This window comes from Euleptes europaea, chromosome 3 (genome assembly GCF_029931775.1).
Source record: "Euleptes europaea isolate rEulEur1 chromosome 3, rEulEur1.hap1, whole genome shotgun sequence".
Classification (NCBI taxonomy): Eukaryota; Metazoa; Chordata; class Lepidosauria; order Squamata; family Sphaerodactylidae; genus Euleptes; species Euleptes europaea.
The window spans coordinates 63048793-63068890 of record NC_079314.1 but is presented as its reverse complement, the minus strand read 5'-3'; the positions used below and the strand labels follow the sequence as shown (position 1 = coordinate 63068890).

At 39.6% G+C, this 20098-nt stretch overlaps 1 protein-coding gene across 2 annotated transcripts in view; it reads right to left on the bottom strand.

Annotated features, from left to right (window-relative positions):
- Positions 1-621: 621 nt before the first annotated feature.
- Positions 622-20098, bottom strand: part of DOCK4 (dedicator of cytokinesis 4) — a 296938-nt gene continuing 277461 nt past the window's right edge. For both annotated transcript variants that reach the window (XM_056846241.1, XM_056846242.1), the window contains 12 exons: positions 19709-19795; positions 16792-16968; positions 15045-15128; positions 13734-13853; positions 13312-13433; positions 12708-12828; positions 9878-9959; positions 9458-9567; positions 6386-6458; positions 5366-5479; positions 4652-4713; positions 622-1210 (listed from right to left, as the gene is read on the bottom strand). In XM_056846241.1, coding sequence (XP_056702219.1) covers positions 785-1210; positions 4652-4713; positions 5366-5479; positions 6386-6458; positions 9458-9567; positions 9878-9959; positions 12708-12828; positions 13312-13433; positions 13734-13853; positions 15045-15128; positions 16792-16968; positions 19709-19795 — 1578 coding nt within the window. In that variant the 3' untranslated portion in view covers positions 622-784. The remainder of the gene's footprint in view (positions 1211-4651; positions 4714-5365; positions 5480-6385; positions 6459-9457; positions 9568-9877; positions 9960-12707; positions 12829-13311; positions 13434-13733; positions 13854-15044; positions 15129-16791; positions 16969-19708; positions 19796-20098) is intronic.

The following is a 20098-nucleotide window of genomic DNA, read 5'->3' as shown; positions in this document are numbered from 1 at the left end:
GCTATGAATTAAATTGCACCTCAATTAAAAAATTGGAAAAAATGTATAGATTATGTAGACAAACCACTACCAAAGTGCTGAAGAATTTATCCTTTTTACAAATATTTGAAAATGTATATACATATATATAATAAAATGTAGAACTGTGTCAGTAGAAAGAAAGCAACCTAAAATAATTATTTGTTTCATGAGCTCAGCTGCAACAACCTCCTTGAATTTTTACAATGTAGTATAATCACTACTGTTCATGTATAGATTGAAAATGGGGAGGGAGCCATCTTCAAAATGGTAGAAAAAATGACGAAATTAAACTTCTTTGTTATAGGAACATGTCTTTGTCTTATATATGTCACAGTGTAATCCTAGCAACATTTTCTCAGGAGTAAGCCCATTGAGTAGACTTGAGTAGGATTCTGAGTAGACCTGCTTGGGATAGCACTGTTAACCCATATTATCCTGCATACTCTAAAAAGTACATTATCATACAAATAGGAGGATGTGGAAGAGGAGTATAGATTTGCTTAAACTATGTTTGCAAAACAAACTGAGTGTCAAATTCAAACTGGTACTCAGCCACAATTGCTGTACCTAAAAATAATGAAATTCAGTCCCGTTCCCTACAGTGACTGGCAAGCTATGTTAGTATTTTCATTTGACAAAATGTGCAACATAGTATTAACCAATTTTTTAAAAGATCATTGCAAACAATATTTGTGAAAATTATTAAAGTGCCTATGTTAGATGTGTTTTACCACTTAAGTCATTACAAATGACTTCTTCTTTTTTATAACTGAGACACTTTTCGTGGAAGAGGCCTAGGACGAGGGACATGTTCAGTTCTCTTGCTACTGTTTTCCAGATTGTTTGGTCGGGCCATCAGGGGTTTGGGTGGCAGAGCTGGAGGATCCGAAGGAATGGGGATGGTAAGACTGTGAGGTAGAGGGACAGGACGCCTCAATGTCCGTTCGTAAACACTATAAGGTGGTGGAGTCTTACTTTCTTTTCTCACTGGCTCCTCTGAAGCGTTGCAGTTAGAAATAGGTCCTGGGTGATCACTGATTTGAGTTTCGAAGCCCGATGTTTCTGATGTGCTACATCGACTGAGTGAGGAGATGCCACTGCTGTAACTTCCTGACAAGACTGGGGAGTTGGAAATGAGCCCTGAGGAATGATAGTCCACAGGAGACGGAGTAAATGATTGCACTGTTCCCTGGGTAAAAGAGAGGAAAGAGAGCTGATTCACATAAAGGAGAAATGGGGGATGGAGGTGTTTCTTTGAGGAAGCATACCAAATAATGGATGAACGTTCCATTACATTAGGTCTGATTGTCATATATAGTGCTTAAGGGCTAGTTTAGATTCCATTAAAAAGGTAAAGGTCCCCTGTGCAAGCACCAGGTCATTCCTGATCCATGGGGTGACGTCACATCCCGACGTTTCCTAGGCAGACTTTGTTTACTGGGTGGTTTGCCAGTGCCTTCCCCAGTCATCTTCCCTTTACCCCCAGCAAGCTGGGTATTCATTTTACCAACCTCGGAAGGATAGAAGGCTGAGTCAACCTTGAGCCAGCTACCTGAAAACAACTTCCGTTGGAATCGAACTCAGGTCATGAGCAGAGCTTGGAGTGCAGTACTGCAGCTTAAGTTATTACAAGCTTCCTACAGTAAGTTATTCGGGCTGTGTAACCATGGTCTTGGTATACACAGCCCGGATAACCTACAAGAACCAATGAACTCTGACCGTGAAAGCCTTCGACAATATTTCCTACAGTAAGTTATAGCAGTCAGTCTTTTCAATGGACAACTATAGAACAAAGATGGCTGGTCTCCATTCTCTCAAACATTCTGGAATCAGAACTCTGTGCCGAAAGATATCAAATGCCTGGTTTCCTGTGAAGATAATGCAAATACTCAGAATCCCATGAACTAAAAATAGCACTTCTTGAAATTGTTGAGGTATATTCCTGAGGTGGCAAGTAATACAGAAGACAATTCTTTTAAACAAACAAATGCCCTATTTACCGGGTATGAAGACCTGGGGTTGGATTCAGCCAGCTTTTTCTCACTCATTCTCACCAAATTTTCCTTCTTACTCTAGCCCCCATCCCACAGGACATTTGTCCATGAAGATCCCATGAGCCACACAGCATGACCCTTTTGGTGGTCATGAGCTTTGCTTTCTGAAATCCTGGTCAGATCCAACCCTAGTTCCCCCCCCCCCAGGTGTGCACTACAAATAGGGGATGATCTTAAATTTGTATACAAGTTACAGGTATGTATGGTAACTACATAAAAACACTGTTTGTATGTAGCATTTTTTCTGGGTGGGGGTCATCTTACATTCTGAGCCATCTTCTTTTTGGTAGCTGGTAGTCACATGAAAATGGAAATCTCCCCATGATGAGTTTATTGTCTAGACCAGCCCAAATTCCACAGGTATCAAGAATGTAGAAAAAGGCAGCTAATCTATTGCTGTTTGAAAAACTAGAAAGATTGAGTGGCCCTACTGTTTATAGAGATATATTAATTTCTTGGCTTCTATTACAAAGACTCTGGAATTATTCAAAATGCAATATATTTTCTATTGAGTAAATGGTAGTACTTTGCCCTCTAATGTCAGAGAAGGGAACATACATGACAAATTTCATTTAAAAAAATTATTCTTGCCAAACTGAAGTTTTCCCATGGCACATAAACAGTGTGAATAGGTAGTGGTAATATACAGAAAGGAGGGTGATTATGGCCTCTATTAAGGTGTTAGCACCACATATACACATAGAGCAGTATTCGTAGGAATAGAGCATATTTAGAAGACAGTGACTTTACATTATCTAAGTAGCAATGGGATTCAGGGACATTTGCACTACAGCTTTAAGGGATGCTTAGAAATCACCAAATTATTCTATGCTTAAAATGCTATGGTTAAACAGAGTAGATAGTTCCACAAACTGCAAACTTTGAAATGAACATAACTAAAATGAAGTCAAATGCACTAATTGATGCTGAATGATACCCAGGTTGGCCACTATGTGAACAGACTGCTGGACTTGATGGGCCTTGGTCTGAGCCAGCATGGCTATTCTTATGTTCTTAATCACCTATACTAGTCTTGTAGTTTCAACACAATGTCTGATTAAATCCAGATAGCCACATTTCCCAATGCAAAGAACAAGTGCTTTCAAATATCATAAAAGCAATGTATATAGCAGCTCAGCATTAAAAGAAGCAAGTTGTTTGTGTGAAGCTTAAAATTATCCCTAAATACCCTCTTTAGAGGTTTTACAACATAATTAGCAGTGGGTTATGCAGTAAAATATGGATACACGAAGCACCATCATTTGCTGTTAAGCACATTTTATTAGATACTAATGGCAAAAAATGTAGGTATTTCTGTGTCTCCAGAGATCAGAATAAGGTATTTTGCCATCACCAGGTCTTGTACAGGATGCGTGTTATTATCAGCTCTGCTTAATCTGTTGTTCTGCTTTGTAAGATTCATTACACGCACTTACTAGATCATGTAGTATTAAGGCTTGATCTTCTACCGGATTTATTTCTGGCAGCTAGACTTCCCTCTTGACTTGGCATGAATGTATTTACTACATCAAACAGTAATCATGTGTTGGTTTCATAAATCATATATCACAAGATTTATCCTGTTAATTTCACATGGGGGCATATTTTTAAGTAATGTGGCCCTCATGGCTATGACTGGTATTTACCATAAGGAAAGTTTCCAAATATTTCCCATGACATGCTAACTAACAGTTGCCACCATATGGGGCACATTCATGAGAAATATTCTCCTTGCAAAACTGACAACATAAAATGACCTTGCAAAGACTTCATCCATAAGATATGTTTGGAACAGCCCTAAGAGACATCCCACAGGCACACTTAAGTGGATAAACCAGCTGTTTACTCCCTTCTTAATTAGAATTAACAATCCTGCTCTCGGCTCTTGCCTGAATGACTTGGGATCCTATGTGAGCAAGCTTACATGAATACATAGGGTTGTTCCTTGTTTTTCAGCAGTGTAAGTGATTACCAAACTGTTGGCTGTGTGTTAAAAAAAGTGTGGTTCAGTATTTGGAGCAACTCCAGCAAAAGAGGTGGGTGGAGGAAAATCTAGGAACATGGACACTGGGGGCAAGAATCTAAAGATCTGCATTGTGTTATGGACTTTTAGGACTTGAGGACCGATATAGCTGCTAACAACTACAATCTAAAAAACCATGCAATTTGTTACAGTACCCAGATGCTTGTGCAAAGCTTTCAGCCTTCTACCTTACATGGAAACTACTTCTTGAGATCATGGTAGCTCTACAGAATCCTGAATACATGACATTGGCTTCCATTAATAGCAAGGTGTAAACTTCTCATTGTTTCAACAGAAATCACTTGAACTAGACCAGAGAATTCAGATGCTTTCTTTCTATAGCATGATGCTGACTGTTATGTTTTATTGCTTACTCTGACTTTTAATAAAATAAGAATTGAGAAGGCATTAGTTTTAATGGCTAACATGGTTTGAATGTTATGGTATACTAGGTTTTAAAGGCAATATGTATGCCAAACGTGGGCTGATATTATGAGAAGCAAAAGACGTAAGAGAAAGAATTCTGTAACATTGCAGTAGGGCTGGCCAATACCTTCATTGGAGATCTTCCAGCAGGAGAAGGGGAAACTGAGGTTATATGTCGAGCTGGTGATGCTGCGAAGAAGATTATTACAATTATTTTAAATGTTTGATATCAACATAGAAGAAAGCACATTTCCTGTGAAAGAGAAGAACTCTGTGGCCATCCCTTCCTGCTGCCTTCCATTATTCGCCAATTTCTTATGGCCTTGGGGACCCTAAGTTGGGTAGAAAGGTGGCATAACACTGTTTTAAATAAATAAATAATAATAAAAAATCCTGCTCCTTCTCAAGCATAATTTTTGTGCAAAAGAGGCAACTGATGCCAAGCTTCCCCAGGCTAGTATTAGGAACTAGAATTCGATATAACAGGCTAAAACAGCTTGGAAAGATGAGGCCAGTTATTAACTGAGCTGGAGATAGCTTGTCCATGATAACATAGGCAGGTAACCGCTCATATGGGTCTTCAAGTCTGAATTACCTGTTCCTATGCCAGCCCTTCTGGAAGAAGCCAAAAGAGCATTAAAAGCAGGAAACGGTTGGCTATAAAAGACTAGCACTGTGCTGACTTTCAGTCTCAGTCATCTACAGATGGCTGATTTTTCCTAAAACCACTTTAAATATAGATTTGCGATGGTAATCCAAAAGCAAAATCTAGGTTCAAATCTAACCTGCAGCAGCATGTTCTCAATAACTGGTACTAGGACCCAAAGATGTACACACATACCAGTTTGCATGGGCCGTGGTGGTACGGGAGGCGACATTAACTTTCCACACTCCGACATGTTTCTGGCTTCTTTTCCACTGTCCAGGCTCCAGCTGCTGGGAGTGCTGTTTACCACTGGAAGAGAATAGCAAATGGGCGTTATTATTTGCAGCTGCCAGGAGTTAACATAAAACATATAGCTTGTTAAAGCAATACTACTAAAGTTAAAAAAATATATATTGATCATCCTTATAGTTAAGAGAAATCTAAACAGAGCTTAGTCAACATTTGGTTATTTGGCATCAATATATCTACTAAAATGAACTCATCCAACAGGCCCTCTGTAGCCTTTAATGGTTATTTTTTTCTCATTATGGTGGTTTGGGACTCCTACTACCTAGGAATTTACCTAGGAAGTCAGTATTTCCTTGTTTTGTTGAGTTGCTACTTTAACTCTGATACTTTTCTGCGGTATGTTTTCTAGCCCACTAGAGCGCAGCACTAATTGTGGCGTTGGCTACAATTTAGTGCAGTAAAAGGTTTGTTATCTGGCACCTGGCTATCCTGAACGCAAAGTCAACCAACTGCACATAGGGCAAGCTCTTCCCGCTTCACCATGGTACCCGTTCATCTTCAGGTAGGCACATGCTCCATTCTTGCCACTACAGATGGCCAGCTTAATGCCTCTAGCAGCGGCTGCTCTTCTAACAGCTGGTGCTGCCAGTTAATGTCATCTTTCCCACTCATCCTGCTTCAAGCTGTCGGAGGTTAGCTCTGCTGGATGGCTCCAGACAGCTGGCCTGCTGCACAGGACAGCATTCTGGCTCAGAGGGAAGGGTCCCTCCCAGTTGCGACGGCTGTTGCCATGGAGCTCCCAATGAGTTGGGGTTTGGTCGCTGTTGATTCCTCAGAGTAGAGGGTGGTTCAGAGCAACAAGCCTAAGTATCCAGCACATTTGATTAACTAGCAACCCTTCCCCATGAGTGCCAGATAACAAAGCTCTTACTGAATTGTCTTTGAAGAAATATGATTTGTGCTTACCCTTCTCAGGACCAGACAAATTAGGGTCACTTCGTGGCAAAGCGCCATCTCCAATGTGATTGAACATAATCCTCTAGAAATTCAGAACAACACATTTTTATAACAGCACTTCTATCTAAAATTTTATAAATCATTAAACCATGACACTTGGAAATAAATTCCATTTAAACGGACATGTAAATCAGATGCAATTTATACAGCCACCTTATGTTTTGTTTAGTTAAGACTTGTAACTTTTGCTCTTAACATAGGAGAATATAAATATAAAACAAAAACAAGACAATTTAATTTTAATAATATGTGCAAGAACAAGAGAATGCACTACTGGTATACATAGGGCACACTCTGATTCACTGTTCAAAAATCAGTTTATGCAATGTAATACTTTCCAAGCATCCAATGATGCCCGAGACTTTCTAGAAGAAAATACAGCAACGTTCATATTGTGTCTGGAAGATTTTTATTACCTCTCTTTTAACAGCAGCTTGATATTGTATGAGCAAATATAATCATCATATAAGTAAGGCTAAAAACCTAAGATGAACTTTTTGTAGGAGACAAAACAGAATTTTAAATCAGCTTACACCAACATATGAACCAAATGAACTTCCCATGTCTACATCTAAAGTAAAGTATTGATTTTGAAAAGGATGCAAAACAAAAATGTACAAACAAACCTTGAGTTATGTAAATAAGTAGAAGACCAGATAATAAACAAACATATAGAACAGGATTAGTAGATTCTGAAGGAAAAGTGATAAAGTTGAAAGGAGAACTATATTAACTGATTGCCGAGGCTAAACTGCATTTCTAGTCTACATCCTAAATAACAATGCTTCTGTCCAGAGCTGCCCTGTAAAAAAACAAGGCTAGCAATTGCAACATTTGCAAGAATGAAGCATCTTTTTGTAGTGAAAATGTTCAGGAACCAACCAAGGAACTGAAATCACTGGTTTTTAAAAATGGAAGCAAACTCATAATAAATACTGCCAGGTATCCAAGACAAACAATAAATGTATGACTGCAGAAAATCATGGGATACTTAAGGGGAAAGAAAAGGAAAAGATAAAAGAATTTGGTTACTCAAAGAAGCAGAGAGCAGATGGATGCAAAGCTTTGTCACTAGCAAGAGACATGCAGGCATTTTAACTGGCAATGCAGTATAAGCACAAGACAGGACATGATAACTCAGCCAGTATCCATCTTCTCGTAACACAAAACTGCCCAGTCTATGGATGGCCTAACACAATGGCACCTTGGTCCGACAATGCACCATGTGAAGGTATTACATATGGGTGAAATTGAAACTGGCTGCATATGGAAAACTGGACAACCAAAAGCCATGCATACTACCATACCGCCCCATGTTTACTGAATTCACTCATTACAAAATTGGACATATTGCGAAGTAAGATCTGGTGTGGTTTTGTGATGTGGAAATACAGCAAGAAGGCAGCACTGAAGAACTGGATGAATGGACAAATGTATCAGGTAGCCTAAGCATGAAGAAATCTAGCCTGGTAGAACAGTGTCCATGTCTTGCTGTCTAATCTTATGTGCTCTCCATGAAGTCTGCAATGCTCTGACTGTAGCCACTTACAGTTTCCAGGTAATTCACCATATAACATTCATTTTTTACTGTGGTAAACTACCATTTGATCTCAAAATCTGGCAGGTAGAACCTGCTCGGAGTGTGCCAGGGCTCCAAGGTACACAGCACAGGGAACTGATAATGCCTCACAATTTCTAATGTTACACTAAGCTACTTTTGTTATGATTTTTCTCAGACAATAATATAAAGAAGCCAAATAATGACTTTGCAATGGATGCTGTTCTGCCACACAGAGTCATCGCGACAAAGTCTTGTGACTTTGCATGAGAAAAGTCTTCCTCTTTCCCAAGCCATAGGACTTGTTTAAGAAAGTGATAGAGAGAAAATGAACCGATCGACTCTTGACTGTCTTCATAATGTCTGCATGAGAAAAGGAATGTTTCTACTTACCCTGTCTGGGGCTACTGAGGAAGTTGACAGATTGGAAGGTTTTCCTGCCAGGTAAGCCTCTGGGAGAGCAGATAGTGGACCTACGTGCTCCTCCAGCTCCCTTGGTGGATCTCTGATGCAGCGCGGAATGGAGGCCTCATTCCACTTGGCAAAGCAAGAGTTTGCAGGCTGGGAGCAAAAATGGCATACATTCTGTCTCTGTGGCATGTTTTAAAGCCATTTAACATATAGAACATGTCACCTGGTCCCTTTCGTGCTCTGGCTGCTCCAGGTGATTTTAAGAAACTTGAGGATGAATTCAGAATGAATGTTTGCCTAGTGGTTGTTGTAACTGAGGAACTATCAGCTATGATGGCAACTGGCAAGTAATGAACTATGATAAATCATAGCAGAAAGTGAAACTATCCTATTTCTTACCGAAGAAAATGACTTGCAAAGCTGTAAAAGCTAAAAAGAGCAGGGGGTGGGAGACTCTGCATTACTTCTAAGCAAGATAACTGGAAATAATGTAGTTTTCTGCTGACCAAGTCAGAATTCTATGATTGTTGAAAGTCCACTTAAAGCATCCAGGTTTCCCCATGTATCACCATTAGAATTACATGATGAGAAGATGGAATGGACTTAGGAGAATATTAAGAAACATTCCAAAGGTCAAAGTACCCGATAAAAAGCATGTCTGTTAATTAGAAATGACATATATAAGTAAAAAATGGTAGGTATATTGATGTTATAAGAACTTCAGATATATACAACTACCCTGCTATACCTGGTAATATTAACTCAAGGAACAAACTCTTTTGGCTTCTTTCTTTCTCGTCATTCTGTCAAATGCTTCCTTCAAGAGTTGTTTTATAGAATCAAGTGAAGAGCTTCCAAACCTAAGCTCTTACTTATTAGTACAACACCTAACCATCATCATCCTGAGAAGAACAAGAGTGTGATCAAATAGATCGAGTGCATAAAAAAGAAAAGAAATATAGAGGGGAAAAGTATGAACTGGTAAGGAAATCAATAAAAATGTCTTCACTTTAATAGCTATTTGTAACGGGACCATCTTATGAATTTCCTACCTGTGAAGGCTCAGAAGGATTAGGGTAAATGGCACTACAGGGCCTCTCCCTTGGAGAGAGGCAAGAGTTCTCTCTGGAATGTTTAAGCTTGTCAGACAACAGAGGTGACCCTAGAATACAAAAGAAACCTATCGAATCAGTAAGTGCAATTCTTCCAACATTCTGTTTCGTGGAACATTCTGGGGAGGGCACATGGACAGAGACCTACAGTGATTGGCCAACCACTACAGAATTTCAAACAATGTGATCAATAATTGATAGCATTAAAATAATTTGTAATGAAATCTTATGTATGTTTGTGTTGAACTAGCTCCCACTGAGTTCAGTGGAGCTTACTCCCAAGTCAGGAGGGGCCACAGAAGTACAACTTTAGTGACCAGAAAGCTTCCAAACGTTGTTTTCATGTAGTGAAGCACTGACCTCTGGCACTGGATGGAGCAGAACTGGTCACATTAGGTGAAGCAGAATGAGTGGAACTCAGGCTTGAGGTAGATGGACTTGGCTGGAAATATAAGAGCCACAAAGTTCTCAATATTGCCTGACTGACAATCAAACAAAAATTGTGTTCTAGTTCATAGTATGATACACTGTACCAAAAACTCAACATAAAGGATCCTCAAGATTACTTGACTCACAAAAGCTGTACATTTGGAACAGTCCTATGGTAAGCAGATTATTAGATTCAGTTTGGATTTCTCCACAGCTACTTATTTGCTTTTTGGTAAACGGTGCCTTTACATACCAGCCCTGGCTGTTTAAGGGCAACAGCATGTATCCTATGCATATATGCAGCAGTTTGAAGCCTTCTTCCTGTCTAAGAAACCTTGTTCAAACTTGTACGTACAAAAGAACCCAAAATGTGGTAAGCAGTCAGAAACCAGAAAATGAATGTACTCATCAATTTTAAAATACTTATGTTATTAATGAAAAGCTAATGATGGCCACTCAGCATCCTTCCTTCATTATCCTATCCTAAGACAGGCACAAGCAGGAAAACAATTATCTTCTGCATCGACCGCTGTAATTAGACAAATCTGTACGTGGACAAATCTGAAAGAAGAATGTAATTTGGTTCTTGAGGAAAAGCATGTCTCATGGCTGGTCCCGAGAAAAGAAAATAATTTTTAAAATTGCAGTTGGCTGAGCCTGGGTGTTTGTATTTTTAAGATCTGCTAAACAGATCAATGTGGCCATACCAACCGAATGATAAATCTGCACACAAGGAATTCATGCTTGTTGGATCCCACATAAACAAAGAATTTATTTATTTATTTTGAAATTTTCTATGCCGCTTTTCCAGGGAGCATGCCTGAGGTCGCTTACAAATTAAGCATCATAAAAGTTACGAAAACCCAGCATTCAAAAGCACAGCAGAGCATAGAACAACATAAAGCATGGAGCTCCTTAAAATGGGTCTTAAACATTTCCCCAGCTAAAAACACACTATCAAATAATGTCAAAAGGCAGTCCCTTAGTTAAAAGCCTGGGTAAACAGACATGTATTGGCCTGAAACCTAAAATAAAGTAGTGCAGAGGCCAGGCGGTCCTCAAAGGAAAAGACATTCTATAGGTGAGGTGCCTCTAATGAAAAACCCCTCTCTGGTTGCTACCTGCCTCACCTCTGAAGGCGAGTGCACACAGAGCAGGGCACATGAGGAGAATCTTAACTGGCACACTAGACAGTATGAGAGGATTTGGTCTTTCAAGTAGCCTGGACCTTAAAGGTAAGAATCAGCACTTTGTGCCCAGAAACAAATGGACATTCAGTTTAGCTCTTTCAACACTGGAGCAATACTGGACAAACTAGGACTACATGAGTATTGATGCACTGGAGAAATGCTTCCTTTTCTCCTCTAGAAATTCCATTTTGTAAGAACTGAGCAAAACTCAGTCTCATTACATTAGAGCTGGCATGCAGTGTTTAACAGTGTTCCCCTTGACCAACCCCCTCTGATGTTTATCTACTAAAGGCAGGGGTCGAATTACTGATCAGCCAGTTAATGATTGGTCAAGTTGACACTTTTTTAAATATATCTCATGCACTCCATTCTAAATTGCGCAATGCCACATGATCCCGGGAAAACTCCACTTTGATTGGTCAAGCCTAAACACTCCTCTCTCACCTGAACCCCTCAAATTACAGCAGGAATGAAATGGGATTTGTCAGCCTTCAACCATTTGAACATCTACACAACACTGTCCCCAGCAAAAGAGTGAGCAGGCTTAGGGTTGCTTGCTAGCATTGTTTTAGTCAGAAGCTTTGTTTTATGTTCAGTCTATATCCACACACACACACACATCCCTCACTTCCTTTTATCTGTCTGCACTTGAAACAAGCCTCTAAACTTTCCATTAGAACTTCTGGAGGTATGTTAAGTTTGTTAAGTCACACACCATGGTCAAAGCTAGCTTAGGAGCGATCTGTGCTATTACAAATATGATGATCAGCATCTAGCAGAGATAGCAATGGACTGGAAACTCTTCAGGGATGAGAGGAATTCTCCATCATGGACTGATCCTGCTCTGAGGACCAATCAGATGTGTGCTGGGAGTTATGTGTTTGGAGCTCCCAGCTGTGTTTTAAATTTAATGTTCCAGGTGTTATGGGGACACACTTCAAATTAGGACCATGGGGATAAAGGACTTAAGCCTGTGCTATTTTCCTCATCTTAATGGTCTCAAAGACCCACTGTTTGCCCTAGTGGTTCCCCAGATCTGTTCCAGGTTGAGAAAGTGGTGTGGGGAGAAAGGCTTAAGCCCCTTCTCCCCACAGTCCCCCATCCAAATTGGGCACCCACATGCCTGAGAACTGACTAAATATTCCTGGGAGCTCCTGACATGAAACTCCCAGCACTTTGGCCCTAAGATAGCATCTCAGCCCTAAATGTCTTCATTGGTGGCAGTTACTACTGAGTAATGATTCAGACAGAGTTGCATAACATACAAAAAAATGTGGATGCTTCTCAATGGGTACTTTAAAAAAAAGCGATAGTCCAAAAGGGAAGTCCAAAAGGGTAATCAATATTATTGATTTTACTGTTCATTGTTCTATCATCCAACCCAAAATGCTCGAACGGAGGTGGAGGATATGCAGAACCCAAATGAAAATATATTAAGTAACAGCTATTTAACATTTTGTAACACTTTCAGATATTCAATGCACTACAGAAGAAAAGTCCTATAAATTAGTTGTATCCTCTTTTTGGAGTCCGAGACATGGGAATATATTAGACATGGGAATATTTTGTACCTGCATGTTGAAAACTTCATCAGAACTTTCAGACTGTCCAGTTATATTGCTGACCTCTGCAGATGCTTGTGAGGACAATGAGGAGGATGAGTATCTGTTGACAGCTGGATAGCTTAACGGACTGTTGCAAGCAAATTAAGAAAAATCAGCACTGATTCCAGTTTATTTTACCATACTGTACTTTTACCAATTCCTATATATGCTTATTAGAAGTAGAGTAGTACTGTACAGGAAATTAAAAGAAGATTAGCTACTACCAACCCCTGTCCTAAATCACTTTATTTTCTACTTCAAGCCTTCCTACTGCAACAGGAATGCTGAAAACCTAGAGAAAGGAATTCCAGCAACTATTTTTGGCAGCTCATTTCTACTCCTTCTATAGTTCAGGAGGGTTTCACTTTTGTGAGGACTGTTCCATCACATTAATATAAAAGCACTTCCAAATTATAAACAGGGAAGTTTTAGGTTATTTATTTTAAACATTTATTAGACGCCTTTTTACCTTACAGGTACTCAAGGTGGTTTACAATGTAAATAATAATAAAATAGAATAAAATACATAAAAACCATTTGTTAAAATGAATAATTTAAAACTGTAACTTACCTACGCCTAGGAATTACTCTGGCACCCTCTGGACTCATAGAAACAGGTACTGAATTTCTAGGGACACGGGGGCTTCCGTTTGGAAAGTGGACCGGACTAGCCTGGATACACGCAGCAAATTCCTAAGTGTTTATTTAAATGAGAGGAAAAAGATCACAAGAGCTCAAAAATCTGCAGTAATGTTTTGCTACCTCTTTTTAAATGGCAGTTAAAACCCCAGCTTCCATATATGGGTATACATAAAGATTTTTAAAAAATGAAAATGCAAGACATTATGGAGGACCTTCAGAAATGTAGTATATCTAGGAAGCCTGAAGATGTCACTGTTTGTTGCTGAGTAGAAGTACATACCACGATTACACAAAGCAACCAGGAAACATACAATGCAGCTAGTGCCTCCCCTCAATATATGTTTCACATACCTGTATTCCTAAACTTGATTTCATCACAAAGAATTGATCCACTAATTTTTTATGTAAAGGTCTCATATCTTGAGGGACAAACTTCTCATGTACGGCTAAACCAAATTCCAGAATTTGAGCCTTTATAGAAAAAGGAGGAAAGAAGGCTAGTTATTTAACTTGCTTTCCTATAGATTTCTGCCATATGAAACCATTTGTAATAGCAGGATTGATCCCAGCTAGATTTCTGTGGGTGCACTGATTTCTCCATCCTATGGCAACCCAATGCACATCTCAAAATGCTGCTGCGAGGGTGTGTGGGACCTCCAGGAAAACTTGGGGGGGGGCAATTGGAGAGCTCCCACAGTAGGGGGAGGATCAGCAAAAATCTCTCACCTCATTGTGCCATGGGCAGGATACAAGCCATATAGGGTTTTTTTTTAAAGTCAGGAATGACAGCTATTAATGTTACATATTTAGACCATAATCCAAGCAACCGTGAAGGTGCCATGTTTACACTTCTAGCCATGGAACTACACAGTCTATTATTCCATAGACAGCAAAGTTCTTTGCTTGCCAGAGCTAAATGTCAGCCCAATATAAAATTCTGAACATAGTGTTTGTATTTAACTTTAATGAACACTATGGAAATTCGAAGTGATGAGCTGCACAAGTCAATTACTGTTCTAAATGGAAATTTATTTTTACATATCCACACATTAAGCAGAATAAATCTTAAAATTACAGCCTTAAAATTATACAAGTGGTTCAAATTCCCTTTACTCCTGGCATTAGAATACTGAGATACTTATTTTAGATTATTTGAAGTATTATTTCAAACAGCCTATGAAGAGATACTGACATGATTAGTGGTTAGAGTACTGGACCAGGACTGGAAAGACCCAGGTTCCTGCCTCTCCCCGAGCCATAAAGCAAAATGAGTGGCAGTCATTCCCACTCAGCCTAATATTATGGTGAGGATAAAATGGAGGGGAAGAGAACCATGTATGCAGTCCTGAAGACCACGTAGGAAAGGTGTGATAAAAATAAAGATCCACAGATATTAAAATATTTGCACATATAACCAAAGTCAGTTCTGCCTTCTCACTCTCCAATTCAGGCTAGTGTTTTAAAACAAAGTAAACTGATTAGAAAGAGTATATTAAGACTTCGCTCAGTTATTCACCCCTATCACTGCACAGTTCTGAATATTAGTTCTACACAGTCGACCTCTCACTGATCACTCATAATAGGAATGTTTCCATATTATGCTTTCCCCCCCTTCCTGGTCACATGCCAATGATGATAGACAGCAAGCAGCAGCTGCTTTACCTGCTCAAGCATCAGTTCTCTCAGGCAGGTGATCTTCTCACCATCCTCTGGGTGGTTCAGGATGTATTCCTTCACAAAGAAGGCCTGGGCAAAATACAATCACAACACAAGGTCATCCATGTTAGGTTGAAGTATATCATAGAATCATAGAGTTGGAAGGGATCACCAGGGTTATCTAGTCCAACCCCCTGCACAATGCAGGAGATTCACAACTACCCCCCCCCCCCACACACCCAATGACCTCTACTCCATGCCCAGAAGATGGCCAAGATGCCCTCCCTCTCATGATCTGCCTAAGGTCATAGAATCAGCTCTCATGAGACTGTTAAGCAAAAATCTTGTTCCTTTGACAGCAGCGAGCCAAATCCGTACAACACATTTGTGCTCAAAAGAGCCCTACAGTACATGCTTAGTTCATTTCAATGGTAATAAAAATCTACAGGCCCCATTTATTACCAGGTTGTTATTCATGCATTTTTAAAGCCAGGTTTCTGTCACTTTCAATTAAAACTATATTCCAAGCACACGCATAGTACACAGTGCATGTGTTAATAAACTGTTGATCACTGAGAGTGTTTTCAAATGCTGGTTTAACCTTCCAAGGATCCTGTTCACATCCTCAGACTGAATAAACTGAAAAGTATCCCATATGATTGGACAAGTCGGCACCCTGGCACCATCTGACCCTGTCACTGCTCAAAGAGTCCAAGTAAGAATTGATGCAAGAGATTTTATCTGCAAAGTGCTGAGCAAAATGGTCACAGAGGGCAGCCGAGCAGTCCACCACCTCCTTCAGGCCAGATCCCAAAAGGCCTCTGACTACCCAGAACAACTCTGCTGGCCTACATTGAGCTGATGGAATGGTGGCAAAAAAGTGTAATTTCTTCCCTGCCATCGCAGCAATGAAGTATGCTTTAAAATGAGGTGTGTGTCCTATTGGATTTGGCCCGAGTCTTCCTCCACTGTCATTCCAGCCATCTCCCTTGTCTTTTCATTGCTGTCTTCCCACAGAAAACCAAGGGGCTGCCTGGGCACTAACACCTGAGAGAGGGCACATGGGAGCAATTGTGTCAACTGTCCAGGTAGTTTCCTCATTTCAGAGGTCAACCAGGCATCGACATGACACAGAGTGATGTACAGAGTCACATAACAAAAAAGAGTCCCAAGGAACTGCTATTATTATATTAACACATTGAATGTTTAGTTGTCTCATCTCTAATAGATTTCTAAATATACCAATCAGTAAGGGGGGCCCACACAAGGAAAGAAAACATTTCCCCCATCATACTCTTGCTACCAGCTTCTGCTCTGGCTTCCCCTTCAATTCACTGTTTCCTTCTCCTCCTGCTGCTGACAGCCTACGCCTCCTCATCATCTTACTGCAGCAAACAAAAATGCTGCCCAAGCTTCAGCAGTTTGGTTTTTGCAATGTATTGGCATGCACAGACATTGCAATTAATTTTTTAAAACTCCAAATTAGGTGCTTTTTTTAAAAAAAATTTTTTACAAAACCCCCGAAGATTTTCCTGCAAACCTGGGATTTCTCCTGGGTTTGCAAAAACCGAAATTGTACCCGTGTCTAGATGTATTGCATAGATTTGGCTCTCTGCATAAGGGCCAGTGCATGCCTGTAAGATATAACTATTAGTGCTGGGTATGACAACATTATTATCCAAATGAGGAATACAGCTTTAAGTAAGAAGGCATCTTAAACAAACAAACAAATAAATAAATATGAATAATTTACCTCTTGGTACCTAGAAACTCCACCATTAACTGCTGCATCAATGACCCCATTTAGACACATGGTGAGTGGGTTGATATTCTGCATCTGTCTAGTCTGGCACTGACTGATCAGAGTTCTCAGCTGAAGGTTTTTATTTTCCAGCACTTCAATAGCATTCTCCAGAGGACTCATTTCCACCTGAAGACCAGGAGGGGAAAAAACCATCAAACACTGCTTATTTGACAGATATTTAACAGCTAATTTTCAACTGCTATAAGATCTGAGAGGACTATCTTTGAGGCCAAGAAATTATATTTACCACAGCAAAGTTAACAGTCATCCTAGTGATGTTCTGGCAGCCATGAAGAGAGGTAGAACATGGAGTGTGCCCATGGTTACTGTCTGACAATATAGCTACCAACTAGAGTACAAACAACAGCCAAGTTATCTCCAGTGTCATTTGTGGGTAGCTGTCACATCATAAACACTGAGTCCACCCAACATCTTGCATGTATACATCTTACAACAGATGTTAATTCATATCCGCCCTTCAATTTGTCCCCTTCACCCACCCACCCACCCAGTCTGTTGCTTTGATGATGACAAGCTATCTGGAAAAAGAGAGCTTTTCAAAATCCCAAGGGTCCCTTAGTGCTTACTTGCAGAAATTGGAGGTTTCCTATTTATGTTTTGTTTTTCTTTGGTAGAAGAAGGAGGGCTATACTCAGACATCACATTAAACTGCAGTTTAAGAACTGCGGTTTGATTAAGTTCTGGGTTTGGTTGATGTCTAAATGTGGGACACCTCTGTAATGCTGGTTACTAGGAAACCATAAACCACAATATCCAACTAGAGCAGCATCTTGGCTTGTGCCTTCTTGTAGTCAATCTTATTATGTTACAGTTCCCAGAATCAAGGCTCAATCTCAGACTTTGACAGCACCACCCTCAGGCCGCAGAGTGGCACCCCACCCCACACAACCTGCTTTTGCTCCTGGGGTAGCTGGCTCTCTCACCAATAGCAAACAAACAGGAATTTATGATCATCTGATGCTATAAGCTTGGTTAGTGCAATAAACCACGATTTAAACTAACTTTAGTTGACTGTGAATGCAGCCCCTGGGTCTGAGGAACAGAAAAGCTGGCAGCACAGGTAGTTGCTTTTACTAGAAGTTCAGAAGCTTCACAGTGTACCTGGAACCTTCATCGTTGTTTTGAAGCCAAGTATTTCCACACTGGGGAAAACTTGAGGATTGCAAAATGTGGGTTAAGGAACAACCATGTTTCCAATGCACCAAAGAATTAATGTTAATGTACTGAGGTACCAAAGATTGAACATTTTGCTTAAGCCAGATTGTATGAAAATAACTCTGACATTAGTGTTTTTAATTGCTTGGAGACCTTCGGTGTTATGAATTATTGTGTTATATCACTCATTGCAACCATTTGTCACTATTTGTTACTCTAACTACTAGTTAGAATTCACCCAATGAGCCAAATGAAGCAAAAAGAAATTATGAGTAGTACCAACTCCCCCACCACACACAGTGGCAGATTATGAGGATATAAGAAAATAGCCACCTCCTGAGTATTAGGTGAAATCTCAGTAAACAGAATACTGATAGCCGCAACATTGCATAAGAATGATCAGCAGATATTCCATGATTCAGGAGGAATGGAAACAGATTACTCGCTATCTCCTGTGGGTACTAGACAGGGAACCTTTGATATTCAGAACCCACAACAGACTAAAGCATGTCAAAACTATTATGAAGTTTAGAATGGATAGAACTCCTTTCTACTATGTGAAAAGATTCCTGCTAGAAGATGACTTGTGACTTAACAGAAAAATCACCAAAACTAATCAGATATCTCTATATATACAGAGACAACAGTTGCAGGGTTTATATATGTACATACCCTTCAACCTCCAATTAGTTCCAGTAAGCAAAAATTCAGCAGTGAAATAAGGAGAAGACTTTTTAACTTGGATTTCAGTAGTACTCAATGTAGAGCGCATAGAGTCTGTTCCACTGTTACTATGGGAATTCCTTCACCAGAAGTTCTTCCCATATATTTTAATCTCTTAACTTCCCCAACCCAAAGACATGCTTTCACCATAGCAAGATTAAATGCATTCCCCACACAAGTTTTAAATGGCCGCTTTCTAAAAATCCCATTCAGCAAGCACCTGTGTGACTATGGAGTTGGTGAAATAGAAACCCTAGGGCATCTACTTCTTTTCTGTAAAAATTGGAATAGGGAGAGAACCAGGTGGATCATACCCATTCTAACAAAGTATAATCTTCCTTTAGAACGCTGGATCGTCCCTTTTCTCTTATCAGATCTAGAGATAGATACTGAAAATATTTATCAGGTGGCAAAGTACTTAAGTAATGGCTTTAAAACTGTCCTGCTAAATGACACCGGTATTTTGCTCCAGGAGGTATTGTTGAATTTGTATAATTTTATTATATGTATTTTATGTATTTCATATATTTATGAATTTTAGGTATTTTATAAGTTTATGAGTTTTTACTTATGTATTTGCTTATGGCTTTGCTGATGAGCAATAAACTAAACACACATATATGTACATATATTATTGATATATTTGATAGGAATTATTTGTACTCATATACAGTCAGCACAGCGTTGACTGCATTTTTTCATATTATCAAATTGTTATGCAACTTTGCTTTCGAAATGCAAGCAAATTACATCATCACATGTACATGTCTCTCTTTTAATTTAGTGAGTGAACTTCTATCCAGTAGAAGTTTTGTGCTGAGTTAATCTTATTCTCATAATATTTTATTTGTTCTTTTACTCCAACATATCTGTTTGAAAGCAATGGCCAGAAAGTTAAGTTCAGCATCCAACATGTCAGAATTAAAAAATAAAAATAAAAACTTTGCCCTTCCCAATTTCTACTCACTACTTCACGCTTTTCCACTTCAAACCACCGAGAAATGCCAGGCAAACTCTGCACTAAGATCAGTGTGGTTCTTTCCACCCACAAACTCTGCAAAGAAAAGCAAATTACTTGTGATATTATTTCCTTCACTGATACAGAACAAAGACGGAACACTGTTCTACCCCATTCATAGAATTTAGGTTTATAACACCTGTTATAACGGAGAACGTATGGTTGCATGTCATCCGGCATGGCCTGCAGGTTAGGTTGCAGCTGCAGGAGCTTTGGTGGGACCCAGGCAGAGTTCACACACACCTCTTGCAGCAGTATCAGCATGGGGCTGGATTAATTTAGGGGGAAAGGTGGCTTGTGTGCCCGTTTCCTCCATCTTTGAGAATCCCTTTAAGGGAT